Genomic DNA, 15,153 nt, shown 5'->3' on the forward strand with positions numbered 1-15,153 from the left:
CATCTAGCAGGACATAAACTGAACTTTCTACTTCAATAAATATATTTTACTGTGGTTCGAGGAGTAAATAAATCGTTTACAGTCGGCCTGCAAAAGAACACTAGCCTGTTTAGCGAATTACATGGAACGTTACAACAAAAAATAGACTAGTTGAGTAAATAAAACCGGTTCGAGTTGAACGTGCATCAACGAGCTGAGTGTTGCAAAGTAAAAAGGGCCTTAACGACACCGTCACTGCTGGCAGTTATAAATTTGGAAAAGTAGAGGTCTTCGTCTACTTGTGAAGCAACATCAGCAACGATAACAGCATCAGCCTCAAAATCCAACGCAGTATTGCGTAGTGAAATTGCAGTATAATTGCATAGTGAAATTCTCTATCGGCGAACCTCTACCACGATCTATAGGTCTTTATCATGCCCGTTCTATTATATTGCGCAGAAGCACGACGTTTTGATATTTCCTCCAAATGGAGGAATCTATAGTATTATGCCGCCTCCGAACGGGAGATGATTTTTTATGAGCAGTGTTTCATGACAGAAATAGACTCGGAGGTTTACTATTGTCTACTGAGGTGCGACCACTATTAGACAAAAACATTTTCCACCATTTGGTGTTTCATGCCCGAAGTTTCCGGGTGCTACGGAATGATAGTCATGCACCCACCCATTCGGCTACGATGACCGTCAACTGTAGGTTACATTAGGCTATTTTATGTTATGTGGTTGTCCTGAAGAGAGCCCATTTGGGGGAGAAAGTAGGAGTAAAAAGGGAAAGTAACAGAACAGAGGGAATAGGGACTTAGAGTAATGAAAGAGATAGAATGATTTAGTGTAGTGTAGCAAAAATGTGTGAGCCAAGACGTTTAAACCTTAGCCCCGTGGAAGCATTACAACTGAGAATAAAGTGCTTAGATGATACTGTCTTGAGCGCCTGCGACACTCCCGTGGCCAGAAGGATCGCGCGGTGTTACAAATTGGCATATTTGGTCAGCGCTCACAGAATTGGTGTCACCCTGAACCATTCTAGAAACGAAACAATAGTCAGAGGAACCCCAATCCTGCCATTTCGCAAAGAAACCACTTTACTTATTACCTCTCTAGCTAGCTCATCCGAGGAGCAGTTTCCCGCAGTGTCCTTGTAATATATATAAACCCAAAATATTCGGATGCGGTTAAAAGGAAAGTCTGACATTCCCCGACACTCTCCAACTCTAACTAATTACTTGGCTGCCGGAACATATATTTACTTCCCTTACAGTTACTACGCAAGTGAGCACTAATCAACTGCTTCTGTGGCTACCTCCGCTTGGTACATACTGCAGTGGTGCGGTAGCCCTAATTTAAGCTTTATGGAGAGTTACTCGCAGAATACTTTTCCACAAATTTTTTCGCGCTACTTCCAGCCGTTCGCGAACAAGTTCACTGAGCTCAATCTCCGAACGCTGAACTTCATTGATTACTTCTTTGAGGGTAGGTGGGTGAAGAAGTTTTCGCCAGCTTTTCTTAACATGAAGTTTTTAAAATACATAGTAAATTTTTGAAATTATCTACAATGTTGGCAGCCCTCACCAAATACTCCAACACCACCTAAGTATGCAGTTATCGTGAAAATTGAATTTATGAAAAACTTTGCAAAAAATGAGCTGGCGATTTGGAAATTTCGTAACCACGCTGCGTGCTGCTCAACAACGAGACACAAAATCTGTCATTAGATATACGTGCAGACATGCAAAAAGTATAAGAAAAAAAAACAACTACATTGGTAATAGATAACTTCACTGCTAGCAATATTGCAAGGATGAAGATGCAGCAGCTGGCAATAGCAATAGCAATAACAATGATAAACTAAACAAATGAAAAATCATAATAAATAACATCCTCAACAGTTGAGTGCGGTAAATTGGAAAAGTGAAAGCGCTGCGTGACACGAACCGTTGTGATGCCGCACTGCACCCACTTCAGGCGAGCAGACAGCCAAAAGGTGGCTAGCAGCCCACCACCAAGCAGCGAAAGTTCAAAGGCAACAGATTGCATAAGAAATGTCCATTGCCGGAATGCCTACATACATATGTATGTATATGCGCATAGAAGACTAACTAATCGTATTGACAATACCAGCGTGCGCGGTCCAAGGAAAGTGATTAAAATACAATAAAATCAAATTGAAAGAAAAACAAATGTTCGGGTTTACATTAGGAATCTAATGTTTATGCAACTTTTAAGAAAGAAAGTAAATGATATATTACCGCCTCCTTGGAAGGCATTATTCACAACTATATGCATACATGCATGCATATTGCACAGATATATACCGTTATCATGTGTGTACGAGTATGAAAATTACCTTCACCAGCGCATATTTGATTGCATAGAGATTGCCGACACCTACCTCAATGCCACTCGATAATTAATGACAAGTAGTTTTTTGCACTTTGAGCTTTCATCAATGTATAGTTTATGGCGCATTAGTTGATATATTAATGATTTAATTGATTTATTATTTATGACACCATTTTAAAGCATTTTCAATGCATTGAAGCTATAACCATCGCAGTAGTTGGTAGACATTATTAATGCAGCTAAGTGCCAATAAAATTTTTATTACGAAATGCAATGCGAACGACCAAATTCTAAATTTTAGGGGGTCATATATTTGTAAGTACGTGTGTTTAGATTTGCACAAGGGGTGGCTGATAAAATGATGAAGAGTATGTACTTTGTATGCACTTTAGATCGCGCATTTATCAGATGTCCCTCGTATATTTATTAAATTTTGATTGCCAGCGGATGGGCACCGAAAAGTGCTCATCGGTAGTATGATTTATTCATTTATTTAGCCAAATGAACAAAAAATTCTTAATGACAAGAGTACAAATGATTTAGTTACTACTTAAAATAATCGTATAATAAGCTTCGAGCAGCACAACGAGGCAGGGTAGGGTCCAAATCAGGTACATCATTTAACTCTGATAGGACTCTAGTCAAAGAAGCAAATTCGGCATAATTGTACTTCGAAATTCCTACAGAAAATATTGAAACCCAAACATTAAAAGCGAGTCTCTCCAAAAGTGTAAGAAAGTTACTGAATTTTTTAGAAGGCGAATTAGATACAAATTTGCCGATAAGAAAGGCACAAATATACTTAATATTGAGAGGTTTCAAATTTAATAGTTCACAACGCGATAAGGCGGTAAAGATTCTCTGAAGTATAGGGTGGGCCATGTAAAATTTGCTTTTTGAATCGGCTATAAAAAAAACCAATCAATATTTGTTCAAATTTTTTTTTTTATTTTGAAGATTGAACATTGTCATTTACAAATGAAAAATAATATGGTTCAAATGACTGCCACGACTGGCTATACAGTAGGCCATTCGATCAACCCAATTTTTAAGCACATTTTCGATTGTTTGGGCTCCAATTTCATGAATGGCAACTTCGATTTCGTGTTTTAAAGTATCAATCGTCTCTGGATGGTTCGCATAACATTTGTCCTTAACAGTTCCCCACAAAAAATAGTCCAACGGGCTTAAATCACAGCTCCAAGGCGGCCAATTGATTCGGAATTCAAAAGCGGAAGCCAAAAGTTCGAGTCTAACTTAGGCAGTGTGACAAGTTGCAGCGTCCTGTTGAAACCAAATGTCGTCCATGCCATCCTCTTCAAATTTTGGAAACAAAAACTCGTTGAGCATGTCACGGTAGAAGAAGAAGACTCACCACGTTGGAAATAGGTTTTCAATATTTCCGAATTTTGTTCAAGCGTATAGCGTCCCATTTCGTAAATGTCAAACCTTTTAGTAAATTATGAACACATTTGACATGTCATTTGTGTTACCATTCTCAAAAAAATAGGTGGTTCAAAAAGCAAACGCTATATGGCCCACCCTGTACAAAGAATGGAAGAAAAAACAATATTTTATTAATTGAAATACAATTGACCGTTCCGCAGTAGTGTCTATTTTTTCTGGATTTGACATTTCTAAAATATATATTTGTAATTGACTATTTTGAAGTACATTGGACTCTTTCTAAAGTTGAGTTGACCATTCCGAAATATATTTTACTTTTTCAGAAATACGCTATAAAACTTTGAAGTAAAATATGTAGTCGCTTTCTCAAGCTGGCATTTTATTTTGATGTGCATTTTATTTTTCAGTCCCAAATCAGGACTGAAAGGCGGATGACCTATTCATTCGATTTTTTGACTGCTCAAAAACTCTCCCATACGTGAGAGCTCGCATTGTCTTGGTGAAGAATCATTCGTCTTCGGCGGTTGGTTTTCCTTAATTTTTCGAAAATATGTCTGACAAACAAATGATTGTGTACCACTCCAAATTGACTGTTTTAAGTTTCCAATAACCGGGAAACAGGTGACCATAAGCTTTGAACTGATTTTTTCAGGAGCAACTCTTTTTTTGGATTAAGCCCATTTTGGAACCACCCGTACTGTCGATTGCTGTTTTGTTTTCAGCTCATATACATAAATTTGACAGTCGTCACTTGTTATGGCTGAATTTTTTGAACATTTTTTTACTCCAATCGACGCGAGGCTTTTTTTGGGCTATTGTCAAATTATGCAGTATCAATCGAGAACAAATCTTCTTGATGACCACATGTTCATGCAATATTGAATGTGTGCTGGTCCCACTAATGGCCATGGATGCCTCTTTCCCACGGTATGTCACATGACGATCTTACATTATCAATTAATGGATAGCATCGATTGTTCTAGCACAACAACTCTATTATTTAATTACCAGTTCCTGTAACCGATCCCTCCACATATTCTACAAGCTTGCCCCCTACACTGAATTCGGCGAACCCAAATATTTCGTAATTTGAACCCCCTTTTTCTCCTAAAACTAAATTAAATAACTATAGCTATGTAATTTTTGTTTTCTTATTTAATAGTAGCTATTTTATCTTCGTGCATGAAACAGCAAAATAATAGAAAAGATTTTTTTCCAATAGCGGTCGTCCCTCGGCAGGTAATGGCAAACCTTCGAGCGTATTTCTGCCATGAAAAAAGTCCTCATAAAAAACCATCTTTCGTTCGGAGTCGGCTTAAACCTGTGAGGCCCTCCATTTGGGGATAAACGCCAAGAAGTACACCACAAATTAGAGGAGGAGCTTGGCCGAACACCTAGCAGAAGTATACGCGTCATTATTTATTTTTATTATTTTATGAAAATATATTTTCTTCAAAAACTATTAGGCTGGTTAATACGTCCGTAGCGTGTTTATCGAAGACTTTTATTAAACAAAAAACAATAATTGTATCAATAAGTTAATCAATTATATATTCGCCGCTGCTGTTTACAACCTCTTCGAACCTCTCTTTGATTTTTGCCTACTGGGTATTCCATTTCAAAGCATCAAAACTAATAAAAAATTAAATAACTCAAAAATACAATTAACATATTGTATTTTTTATAGCAGAAAGAGTTCTGTCGTATGAATACTTACCCAAACTTTGCCAAACATCAAGCAAATCGTTGTAAAATAAAAGAAAATATATTAAAATGCTATGAACTTATTCCCCAAACCAATATGTAAATTTAAGTTTCAAACTTTGTAAAAATTAAAAAGGAAATCAACAAATTTTCATCGAATATTCAAACTTTTAATAATAATATCATATTCCTAAATGAAACTACTGCCCTCTTGCATCCGTTTTAACGTACTCGCTTTTGCACTATTGCGTGCGTGCTCGTTTTTGCTCGTCAGTAATGAAAGTGACACTTGCACACAATCCAAGACATGGGCATAATGTAAAACACGCATGCGCACACATTTCGTTGGTCAGTCGGACAGCCTGTATGCGTAGCTAAATGCTGACGTTTCACGCCTGCTGTCAATATAACCCGCAGCAAATGTGCAACCAATGCCCGCATACGAGTAGTTACAGGCATGCAGGCAATAAAAACGTTAAGTTGCAATTGTGGCAAATTGCCAAAGCATCAAACGTCAGCAGAAATGGTGATTAATGGCATATGCAGGTAGGGGCTATACTCGTATGTATGTGTATACACATATGTATGTATAAATCTGTTACATGAAATTGTCAATAAAAGTGAAAATAACAACGAAGTTAAGAGCTTTTTGCGGCTAAAATAAATCCCAAAGAAATCTCAACATGCAAACGACTTTCGCAAACATATTGGGGACAACATATACATGCGTACATACATATGTGTATGTGCAAAACACTTTTCAATGCCTTAATTGTTCAATCAAAATCAAATAAATGCAAAGGTTTTTTTCTTTACTATTGGGATTTTATAAAATTGTTGTAAGCCTTAGCTAAGTGCAACGCATGTGGCACCACTTGCGGCACTTTGCGCAAAAATGTTTTTATTTCGCTCAACGGATTGACTTTTCATGATTTTTCATTGCCAACAAAAGCTAAGCCTACAATCATAAAAATATGCATATTTTCCTATTGCCTGAGGGGCACTTTTAGTCTAACGGAAACACTCGACTAGGAATACTTCAAAACATCCGGAAAAAATACAGCGAATGGCGAACGCATGCCCACTTTTGTTTTTTACCGGCGTCACGCATCTGACAATATTTCGCGCTCACGAGCATTATCATTTACATACAGGTAGGATTGCATGTTTGGTATGCGTGTGTGTGCGCATCAAGTATAAGTATAAATACAAAATTGACTCTAAAAAGATCTTACTTTATTCTTTTTTCTGCTCTCTGTTAGACTCTGCATAATTTTCTCATTTGCTGTATGAGCTACGCACGCCTTTACGAACACATTTCTAAAGTAATGAAAGTAGAACATTTTATTTCTTTTGCATTTAATCCGACATTGTGCTTTATGAACTAGTATTTTTTTCTTTTTGTTGTTTCTTTTCATATAAAACTTTGAACTCTTCGTATTGCGCGCATGCGCCTACCACACGCTCCTAAACCATTTTCTTTCACGTTGAGTTCAGGTGCATAGGTGAGCTTTCCTTCCATCGCTTTCTCCTCGTCGCGCCGCTGAAGCTGTTCTTAGTTGTTTAGGCGGATTGTTGTGTTAAGAATTTTTATTGCCATCATAACAAACTGTAATGAAATTGAAAAGGCTAACAATGCAAACAATGGATAAAAGCTCTACAAACTCGAAATTGATCACTCTGGGTAGAAAAGCCTAGAAATGTGAATGTAATTGTTATACTCCAATTGAACTAAATACAATAATGGTTGAATTTAAGATCTCTTTTGTCTGCGTTATGAAAAAATTTAAACAATGTGCCGGAAAGCGCTTTAAAAATGTCAAATAAATAAGAACTTTATATAGAAATTTAAAAAATATCAAACAAAATAAAGTAAAAAAATGACTACAAAAATATGGGTCGATTTCTTCTTCTTTTACATTTGATGTCTCGCTTTCGAATTGATGGTCCAGAAATTTTGTTCTCATAGCTATTAACTATAAAATATGTAAAAACAGCAATTAATAACAGGCGGTATTATCACATAACAAAAGCAAAAGTATTTTTCTCAGACTCATAAAATTAGTATTGATAAGATTGGATTTTAAAATCTTAACAAGAGTCATCATAAACAAAACGGAGGACAGTTTTTTTCACTGCCAGTAAATGTGTTAATGTTTCATCTATTCGCCACTTGCTAACCCTTGGTTTACGGTTGATAACGATTCCCGTTACCATTAAAAATAAAGACCGTTAGTGGTAGTTAAACTTAGCGTTACCAACCTTAAACCAAAAGTTAGCAAGTGGTGAATAGAAGAAGCAAATGGTATAAATAAACCTATATTGGCAGCACTGGAAAATAGCTGCCAAAAATTACATTTTTCTAGAAGCATTTAAGGGGACAGATACCTGTAACCGGCCATATTTTCCCTGATTTCAATTAAAATTATTTAAAATGAAGAATTCAATATATTTTTTTCAAAATAGGCATACAGTTTATTTATACATTAAAATAATATAATTTTTTTTTTTATTTTAATCCTTAAAATGGGGGATATACACACAATTCTTCCAGGAAGGTCGCAGCGGGGCTTCTCAATCGGCGGGCATTGTAGCATCGGCGTCAGTGACCTGAATACAAAAACCAAACATTTTTTTGTTTATTAATGCCATAATTTCTATATGAATTAAAAAAAATGGAAATGAAATGCTTCAAATTGTTCTACTTTACTCACATTCTTAAATACAACCTTTTGTAAGGGAGTGTCAAAAATCGAATGTCACTAGTGAGCAAACCTTTAATAATTGAATCAGGGTTACCATACGGCCTATACCGAGGTGAAATGGGTTCTCCACCGCAGGGTGGTGGGCCCGATCATTTCAACACAAACAGTGATTGTTGACTTAGAAAAACTATGTTCTTCTGTACGAAATGAGATATCCCATCTTAAATTAGACAATGGCAAACTTTTTTTGGTTTATTAATGGCATAATTTCTATATGAATTAAAAAAAAAAATGGACAAAAATTCGCGGAATAAAATGCTTCACATTTTTCTACTATTTTTGCTTCGAAAAAATTGTTTTTCAAAATTTCAGGGAGATCGGTCATTAACTTTTCGAGTTATGGAAAAATATAAATAGTTTTGAGAAAAACGCGTCTAAAGTTTGCATACATGAAAATTCAACCTCTCCCAGCGCTCGAAGGCAAAGAATAGAATCGTCACGGCTGACGATCTATAATATAAGAAATACTTAAATTTACGTTCCAAAACTTTTTTGACATATTCTTAAATTATATATATTAACATTTTATGAAAAAAAAAATTTTTCGAAACTTTACAGGCATCTGTACCCTTAATAAGTAGTACAACCGCGTTCATAGAGGGTAACATTTGTTGATTCAACTCGTTATATTATATATGATGATCGTGTTCTCTCAACATCCTTCGGGTTCTCGTTCTTCAAGCAATAGAGTTGCTGTGTGTGAACACGACGGGCAATATCAAAACAGAATTCGCAAAGTTCAAGCAACAAAATTTGCTCTATATGTTCGCGGTCTAATCAAACTTACTAAATATCGGAAAAGAGACTTGACAGCATTGAAAATAGTGAGTTATACCAGTTTTATGGGATATAACAATACTGCTAGTGGCGAATCTTGCTCAGTAACTTTGTTGTTGCTTTCACATGCACATTTTTCGTCAAGCAAGCAGAGACCAAACATAACGATTCGAAGGCATAATAAAGTAATTAGCCCTTTTAAAGTAAAAAGTTATATATAAGGCATTTCATTGACTTCATTGACAGTTTAGCCGAGCTTCTCCTCCAATTTGTGGTGTGCGTCTTTATGTTGTTCCACAAAAGGACCGATCCACAGTTTTATGCCACCTCGGAACGGCAGATGGTCTTTTATGATGAGCTATTCCATGGCAGAAATACTCTCGGCGGTTTGCCATTGCCTGTCGAGGAGCGATCGCCATTAGAAAAAACTTTGGTGTTTAATGCCCGTGCACTAACGAACGTTAGTCATGCACCAGTCCATTCAGCTACGGCGGCGGATGTGTGTATGTATATTAAAGCTCCAGATACCCGGGTATCGAACAGTTCTTTTTTAATTCCATACAATCGGTTTTGGTTAAGGCTCATTCATTTTTATTGCGATAAACCTGGTAGATTGTCCCACTATGAGCTTTTCCCTGTTAATATCTGAATAAGGACACTCTGGGCCTATAAATAGGGAGACTGCCCATTTGCTGGCTAACATATTTGCCATTTCGTTCCCTGTAATTCCTATGTGCCCTGGAACCCATAAGATGGGCACCTGATTGTTTCGGTCTAAGATATTCAGCTTTTCAAGAAATTCCTGCCTCAGTTGTAATCAGGAAAGAATCGTTCTTAGATTGGTTGTTCTTGGAATAGCCATTCTCGCTTCGGATTGGATATGAATGTGAAGAGGTTAAAGTTCTAGAAAAACCGAGAATTACTATTAGTGTAAAGCTGCTTTCGGAACTCATCCTGCTCAATAATTTCAGGTTTCCCTTCTTTTAGAAGACTCTTACTATTTGCAGCGCCAAGCTCTAAACACCAAAACCATCTATCGCTTTTGCCATGCAGCTATTTTTTATCAAAGCAACTTTTTCCCCCACAATTCTACAAATATTTACTATAAAGTGTTGCACTTTTTGGAAATCTTTTTGTTTTAGTTTTCTTTGATACAAAGCTCTTAAATTGAAAATTTTTTTTAAGGGGCATCAGTGGCGTATCTGACATTAATTTTATATCATCCTTGTACGATCTGAGACACCTTCCTCAAGGTATAAGTTAAAATTAAAAGATGTAGTAAGTAAATTTCGAAATATTAAACTAGTTTCGAAATGATCCAAGTATGATTTTCAGATACTTAATATTTTTACTGTTGTACTATGTTTCATCTGTATGTAACTTGTGATTGTACTTTAAGTTTCGCTTATACAAATATATAATATTTATTATAATTATTTTCCAGGTACTCCAAAGAATCGATGATGTGTCATTAATGTGCGATAAACGCATTGCAAGTCTCAAGAAATTGGCTTTAAAACCACCGCGTCCGGTGCAAACAGTTACACCAGAACCGGCAGTGCCCTTGCAACCACAAGGAGGTGCACCACATTTGCTACGACGAAAACATAAGGTAAGTGAGAAAAAGAGAAATTACGCGTTCATTAAAGAATTTTTAGAACATTTGAGGTTGCGGGGAATTCGAAAATGTGTTTAGTCATGGTAAAAGTGACAGAAGTTATCTAATTAAAAATTACACTAAAAAGGCTGGATGCGCAGATTTTAAAAAATAGATACGTATATATGTACTCGTATTCTTTATATATATACATAATTACATTAAACCATGAAACTGTTATTAATAGGTACCATATTTTTTAAGTAAATGCAAAATTATTTACATATACGAGGCTTTTTTTATATTTAACGCCCAAAACTTAAAACAGTAAAATAATAAAAAAAATGGCTATATTATTTTTCAAAATATTCTTCTTAGATCTCAATACACTACCAAACTCACTGCAAAAAATTTTCAAGCCTCGAAAACGGGCTATTTAAAGCTTTTAACAACTTCTTCAGACGTTAAAAAACTTTGGCCTCACATCCCATTTTTGATGTTTAGTAACAAAGAGAAACCATTAGATTCCAAATCAGACCTGTATGCAAGAATGATGGCCTATTAATTCGATCTTTTGTGTGAGCCGGAACGTGGAAGCTAGCATTATCTTGGTGAAGGATGATTTTTCTTCGGCGGTTGGTTATCCTTAACTTTCCACAACTGAATTTCAAAATTGACTGTTTTAAGTTTCTCCAGTAGTACAATTACGGTACCATAATTTCCGAAAATGGCGAAACAGGTGGCCATTTACTTTGAGGTGCTAGTCTAGTCTAGTCTTGGCGCACCCATACTAACGATTGTTGGTTTCTTTCCAGCTCATATGCATAAATCCAAGATTCATCACCTCTGACGATTTCATAGACGTGCTTTGAACCACTGCGGCTGAATTTCTTCAACATTTCTTTACACCAATTTTTTGAGTAATTTTCAAATTATGCGGTATCCATCGATAAAAAATTTTGTTGCAAAGGCGCATATATAAAAGGCAACCCTCGTATTGCCCTAAAGAACTTTACATTACTCATTTAAATGTGTGTAACAAATTAGCCGCCTTTATCAGATGTGCGCGTTTAAGTAATTTTACATTGCCATAATCATTTGTGAATGTGTAAATGGCTATGTATGCATATATAGTGCACTACAGTTATGTACATACAAACACAGTGCAAACATACCTACTTCCATATACCATTGCACACGTGTTACATTACGAGTATGGTTCTGTTTCCATGCTTCAATGCGGCCACTGGTCACACTTGTGCCTGTTGGCTAACACTTCTTTCTTTTGAGTTAATAAATTACGAGTATTATAACGGTCTAAGTAAAATGTTGAAAAACCATAAGCATTCGGTACGTTTTTAATTGAGATGCATATGAGATGATACGCTCTATACATTTGATATATGCACTTATTTCACTCCCCTTTCCTTTTCGCCAAAGTAGGTACAAACAAGTACTCGGTAAGACGGTAGCAATGAGTAAACGTACTAAAAATTTGATTATGGAAATTTTAGTGTAATAAAAAACATCTAAAAATGTTGACCCAGTAAACAGCGCAAGCAAGAAATTCAGAGCAAATGCTTGTTTGACCTGCATAAAAACTATTGTAGGTACTTTTTGTAAATTATAATTTTTTTTTGGCCATTTTGTACTCATAACACATAGACATAACGTCCATGCATTGAAATGTGTAACAGATATAGTTTAATTCTTAGTTCTTTTAGATCTTTAAAATGCTAAAAGAAAGTAGTAGTAAAATAGCTTCTTTACTCATCAATCACACACAGCATCGATATTTTCTGGCTCAACCACTTATTTTGGACGACCTTCCTGGTATTCGTCGGTGAGTGACCAGCGGCAATGAGAAAATTCACGGTGCCTGTTTTTCACGGTGCTAAAGGTGCTTGCTTGCCATATACTATAATGCTTTTATTTCATCGACGCATTCTTATCTTGCTGATTCACATCGAAAATTGTGAAATTGTGTATTTAACTTTTTAGCCGATATGAATTTTTACAGCCACTATAAATAGCAATTTTAGGCTTATACTTCAAAACACTCTGAGTGCGTTTATGGTAAAATATGTCAACCTTGCCCAGGGAATAGTCAACTGGTGTCTGACAACCAGAAATATAGATAGCAACCCTCGTAGTGCACTCTTTATGGTGTACAGTTCAAGAACCTATACAGATGGTGGAAATTTATTTAAAAAAATCACTTTCTTCGTCATCTTTCATGACGAGTCTCATTTAAACGGAAAAATTAAAATTTTGAAGGAAATATACAGCAATTTTGAAGAAATATAACTAGCACTACGAGGCGCTCATTATGGTGTACAGTTCAAGAATCTATACAGATGGTAGAAATTTATTTAAAAAAATCACTTTCTGTTCGCCAAAATTATGATACAAAGCACTTTTTACAGTGAAATCATCATTCGAGACGAGTCTCATTTAAACGGAAAACTGGCAAATTTGAAGGAAGCAAAATTGCCATATTTGGAGATATAACCAACCATCCTTATGAGACTTTCGAGACAGCAATACAACCTATTCCGAAAAATTTACTGCTTGGTGTTATTTGTTTTGCCGGAGACATTTTTGGTTCATTCTTTTTCAAAACTAAAAATATCATACACCGCGTAAAACCACTGCTTTACAGATACGAGTTTTCGGTAAATGAATCGCCTCATTAAAGGCCTTTTTGCCGATTGGCTGCATGATGTATAGTGGACCACCATTAGCTATAATGGCTTCACTAATTCGAGTCTTACTTTGTATTAATTTCTGCGCACGTTTTGCAGGTAGTCGGCTCCAAATCAATCGATTGTGCTGTGATAACTGTTTGGCCGTCCATGTTATTTTTTTGCTTTTTAAGTTTTGATTAACTATTGTCCAAACATTTTTAACAGGGTTGACAGCAGGCGGCTGTGAAGATTAATTTATCATTTCAATCCCATTTTGCTGCCTCCATTCTACACACCTTCGGCCTTGATGCTTGGGATTGTTGTCTTCTTGTAAAATCGAATGTTGGCTAGTTCTACCAAACATCGTTGCAGCTGGTGGTAATAATGTTTATTCATCAAAACTGCATTCAAATTGGCGGTAAACACAAATAAACGCCCGGGGAGATCGTCAACGTTTTAAATTTTGGTATATCTTTCCATCCATTTATTTATGAAAGTTTTCGAGTTCTTCAAATGTTTTGCTGCAGTTGAACGTGACATTAAGGGACCTTTAGAAATATAGGAACGCTGCTTCAAATCGTTTTTCAGGCGCGGAACTCATTTTTTAAAAACAACAATAAAATTGTAATAATATTAAAGTATAAAATATACTAGCCGCTTCATCGATTGACCGTTGTTTTATTTGAAAAAAAGTTCCTATATCTCGAAAAATAGCACCCTTTATTATATTCTAACACTTAAGCGGCACACATCTTCCGAACAATATGAACCACTCATGTGAACTATGCGTACCTAAATAAGAACTTTAGATTTTTCTCATGAATGCAATGAAAGAAAGAAAATTATAAGTGGCCGAGATACTTTTTATATTTTCTTCTACAAAATTTATGATTGTTATTATTATTATTGTCGTATTATATTGTTAGGTTTTATTCTTACTTTGGACTTATATGTTTATGTTTTGCATTCATACGTATGCACACACAGATTGTTGTGCCATGTGACACCGTTTTTTTTTTTTTTACCAAGATACTTGTAGCATTGAATCGTTCAGCTAAAACATTTCTTCACGGTGACGATGCTTTATGCTATGCCGTTGACCCAGTTAATATATTATACAGCCAAGTGATCTCACATACATATGAGTATTTAGGTATATACACAAATGCACATATATAATATTTACAAATTTGTGGTTGCAACAACACTAGCTAGCAAAGTGACCCGGCCAATAATTTTGCCGACTATTTGTGGTCAGTGAGATTGTAATTTTCTTGTTCTTTTTTTTAACATAACAACCGCTTTTCATGTTCTTTTTTTTTTGCTTTGTTAACAGCTTGGATATTATTAAGTGGCATTTTTGTAATAAAAAAGAAATGTCGGAATTATAAAAAGATGTCCGGGAACTATTCTACAATATTCAACACTTCCGCACTTAAAATTTTTTGTCACTGTCTTAGCATTCGCTGCTAATGCGGTCGCTCGGTCAATAAATAGATGTACTATGGAAGAATGAAAGCATGAATGAATGGCATACAAATACATGTGCACATATACACATACTTATGTGTGCATATGTATACCTACAAGTATTTTGTTGAACTTGTATTTGGTTAGTTAGTTTATTAGTTGATTGCTTGGCCATAAGTGACCAATTATTGCTGCTTTCATCATCATCACCTACAAAAGCAACACATTTGCGATTGTCATCATTGCATGTAGTACTTAGCTCTCCTTGCATTAGATGCACATAGCAAATGGGTTTATCATTTAACACAATTTACCCACTTACAAGCATATGGATGCTAGCTTATGTCTGTATGAGCGTGGATGTACTTGTTAATATTATTTCCACTGCTACTTTGTTGGCATTGTTT

The 15,153-nt window shown here is 35.7% G+C and overlaps 1 protein-coding gene across 9 annotated transcripts in view; it reads left to right on the forward strand.

Annotated features, from left to right (window-relative positions):
• Positions 1-10,703, forward strand: part of LOC128867749 (guanine nucleotide exchange factor DBS-like) — a 117,499-nt gene extending 106,796 nt beyond the window's left edge. For all 9 annotated transcript variants that reach the window (XM_054109209.1, XM_054109217.1, XM_054109211.1 and 6 more), the window contains one exon: positions 10,437-10,703. In XM_054109209.1, coding sequence (XP_053965184.1) covers positions 10,437-10,688 — 252 coding nt within the window. In that variant the 3' untranslated portion in view covers positions 10,689-10,703. The remainder of the gene's footprint in view (positions 1-10,436) is intronic.
• The last annotated feature ends 4,450 nt before the right edge of the window (positions 10,704-15,153 follow it).

This window comes from Anastrepha ludens, chromosome 6 (genome assembly GCF_028408465.1).
Source record: "Anastrepha ludens isolate Willacy chromosome 6, idAnaLude1.1, whole genome shotgun sequence".
Taxonomy (NCBI): domain Eukaryota; kingdom Metazoa; phylum Arthropoda; class Insecta; order Diptera; family Tephritidae; genus Anastrepha; species Anastrepha ludens.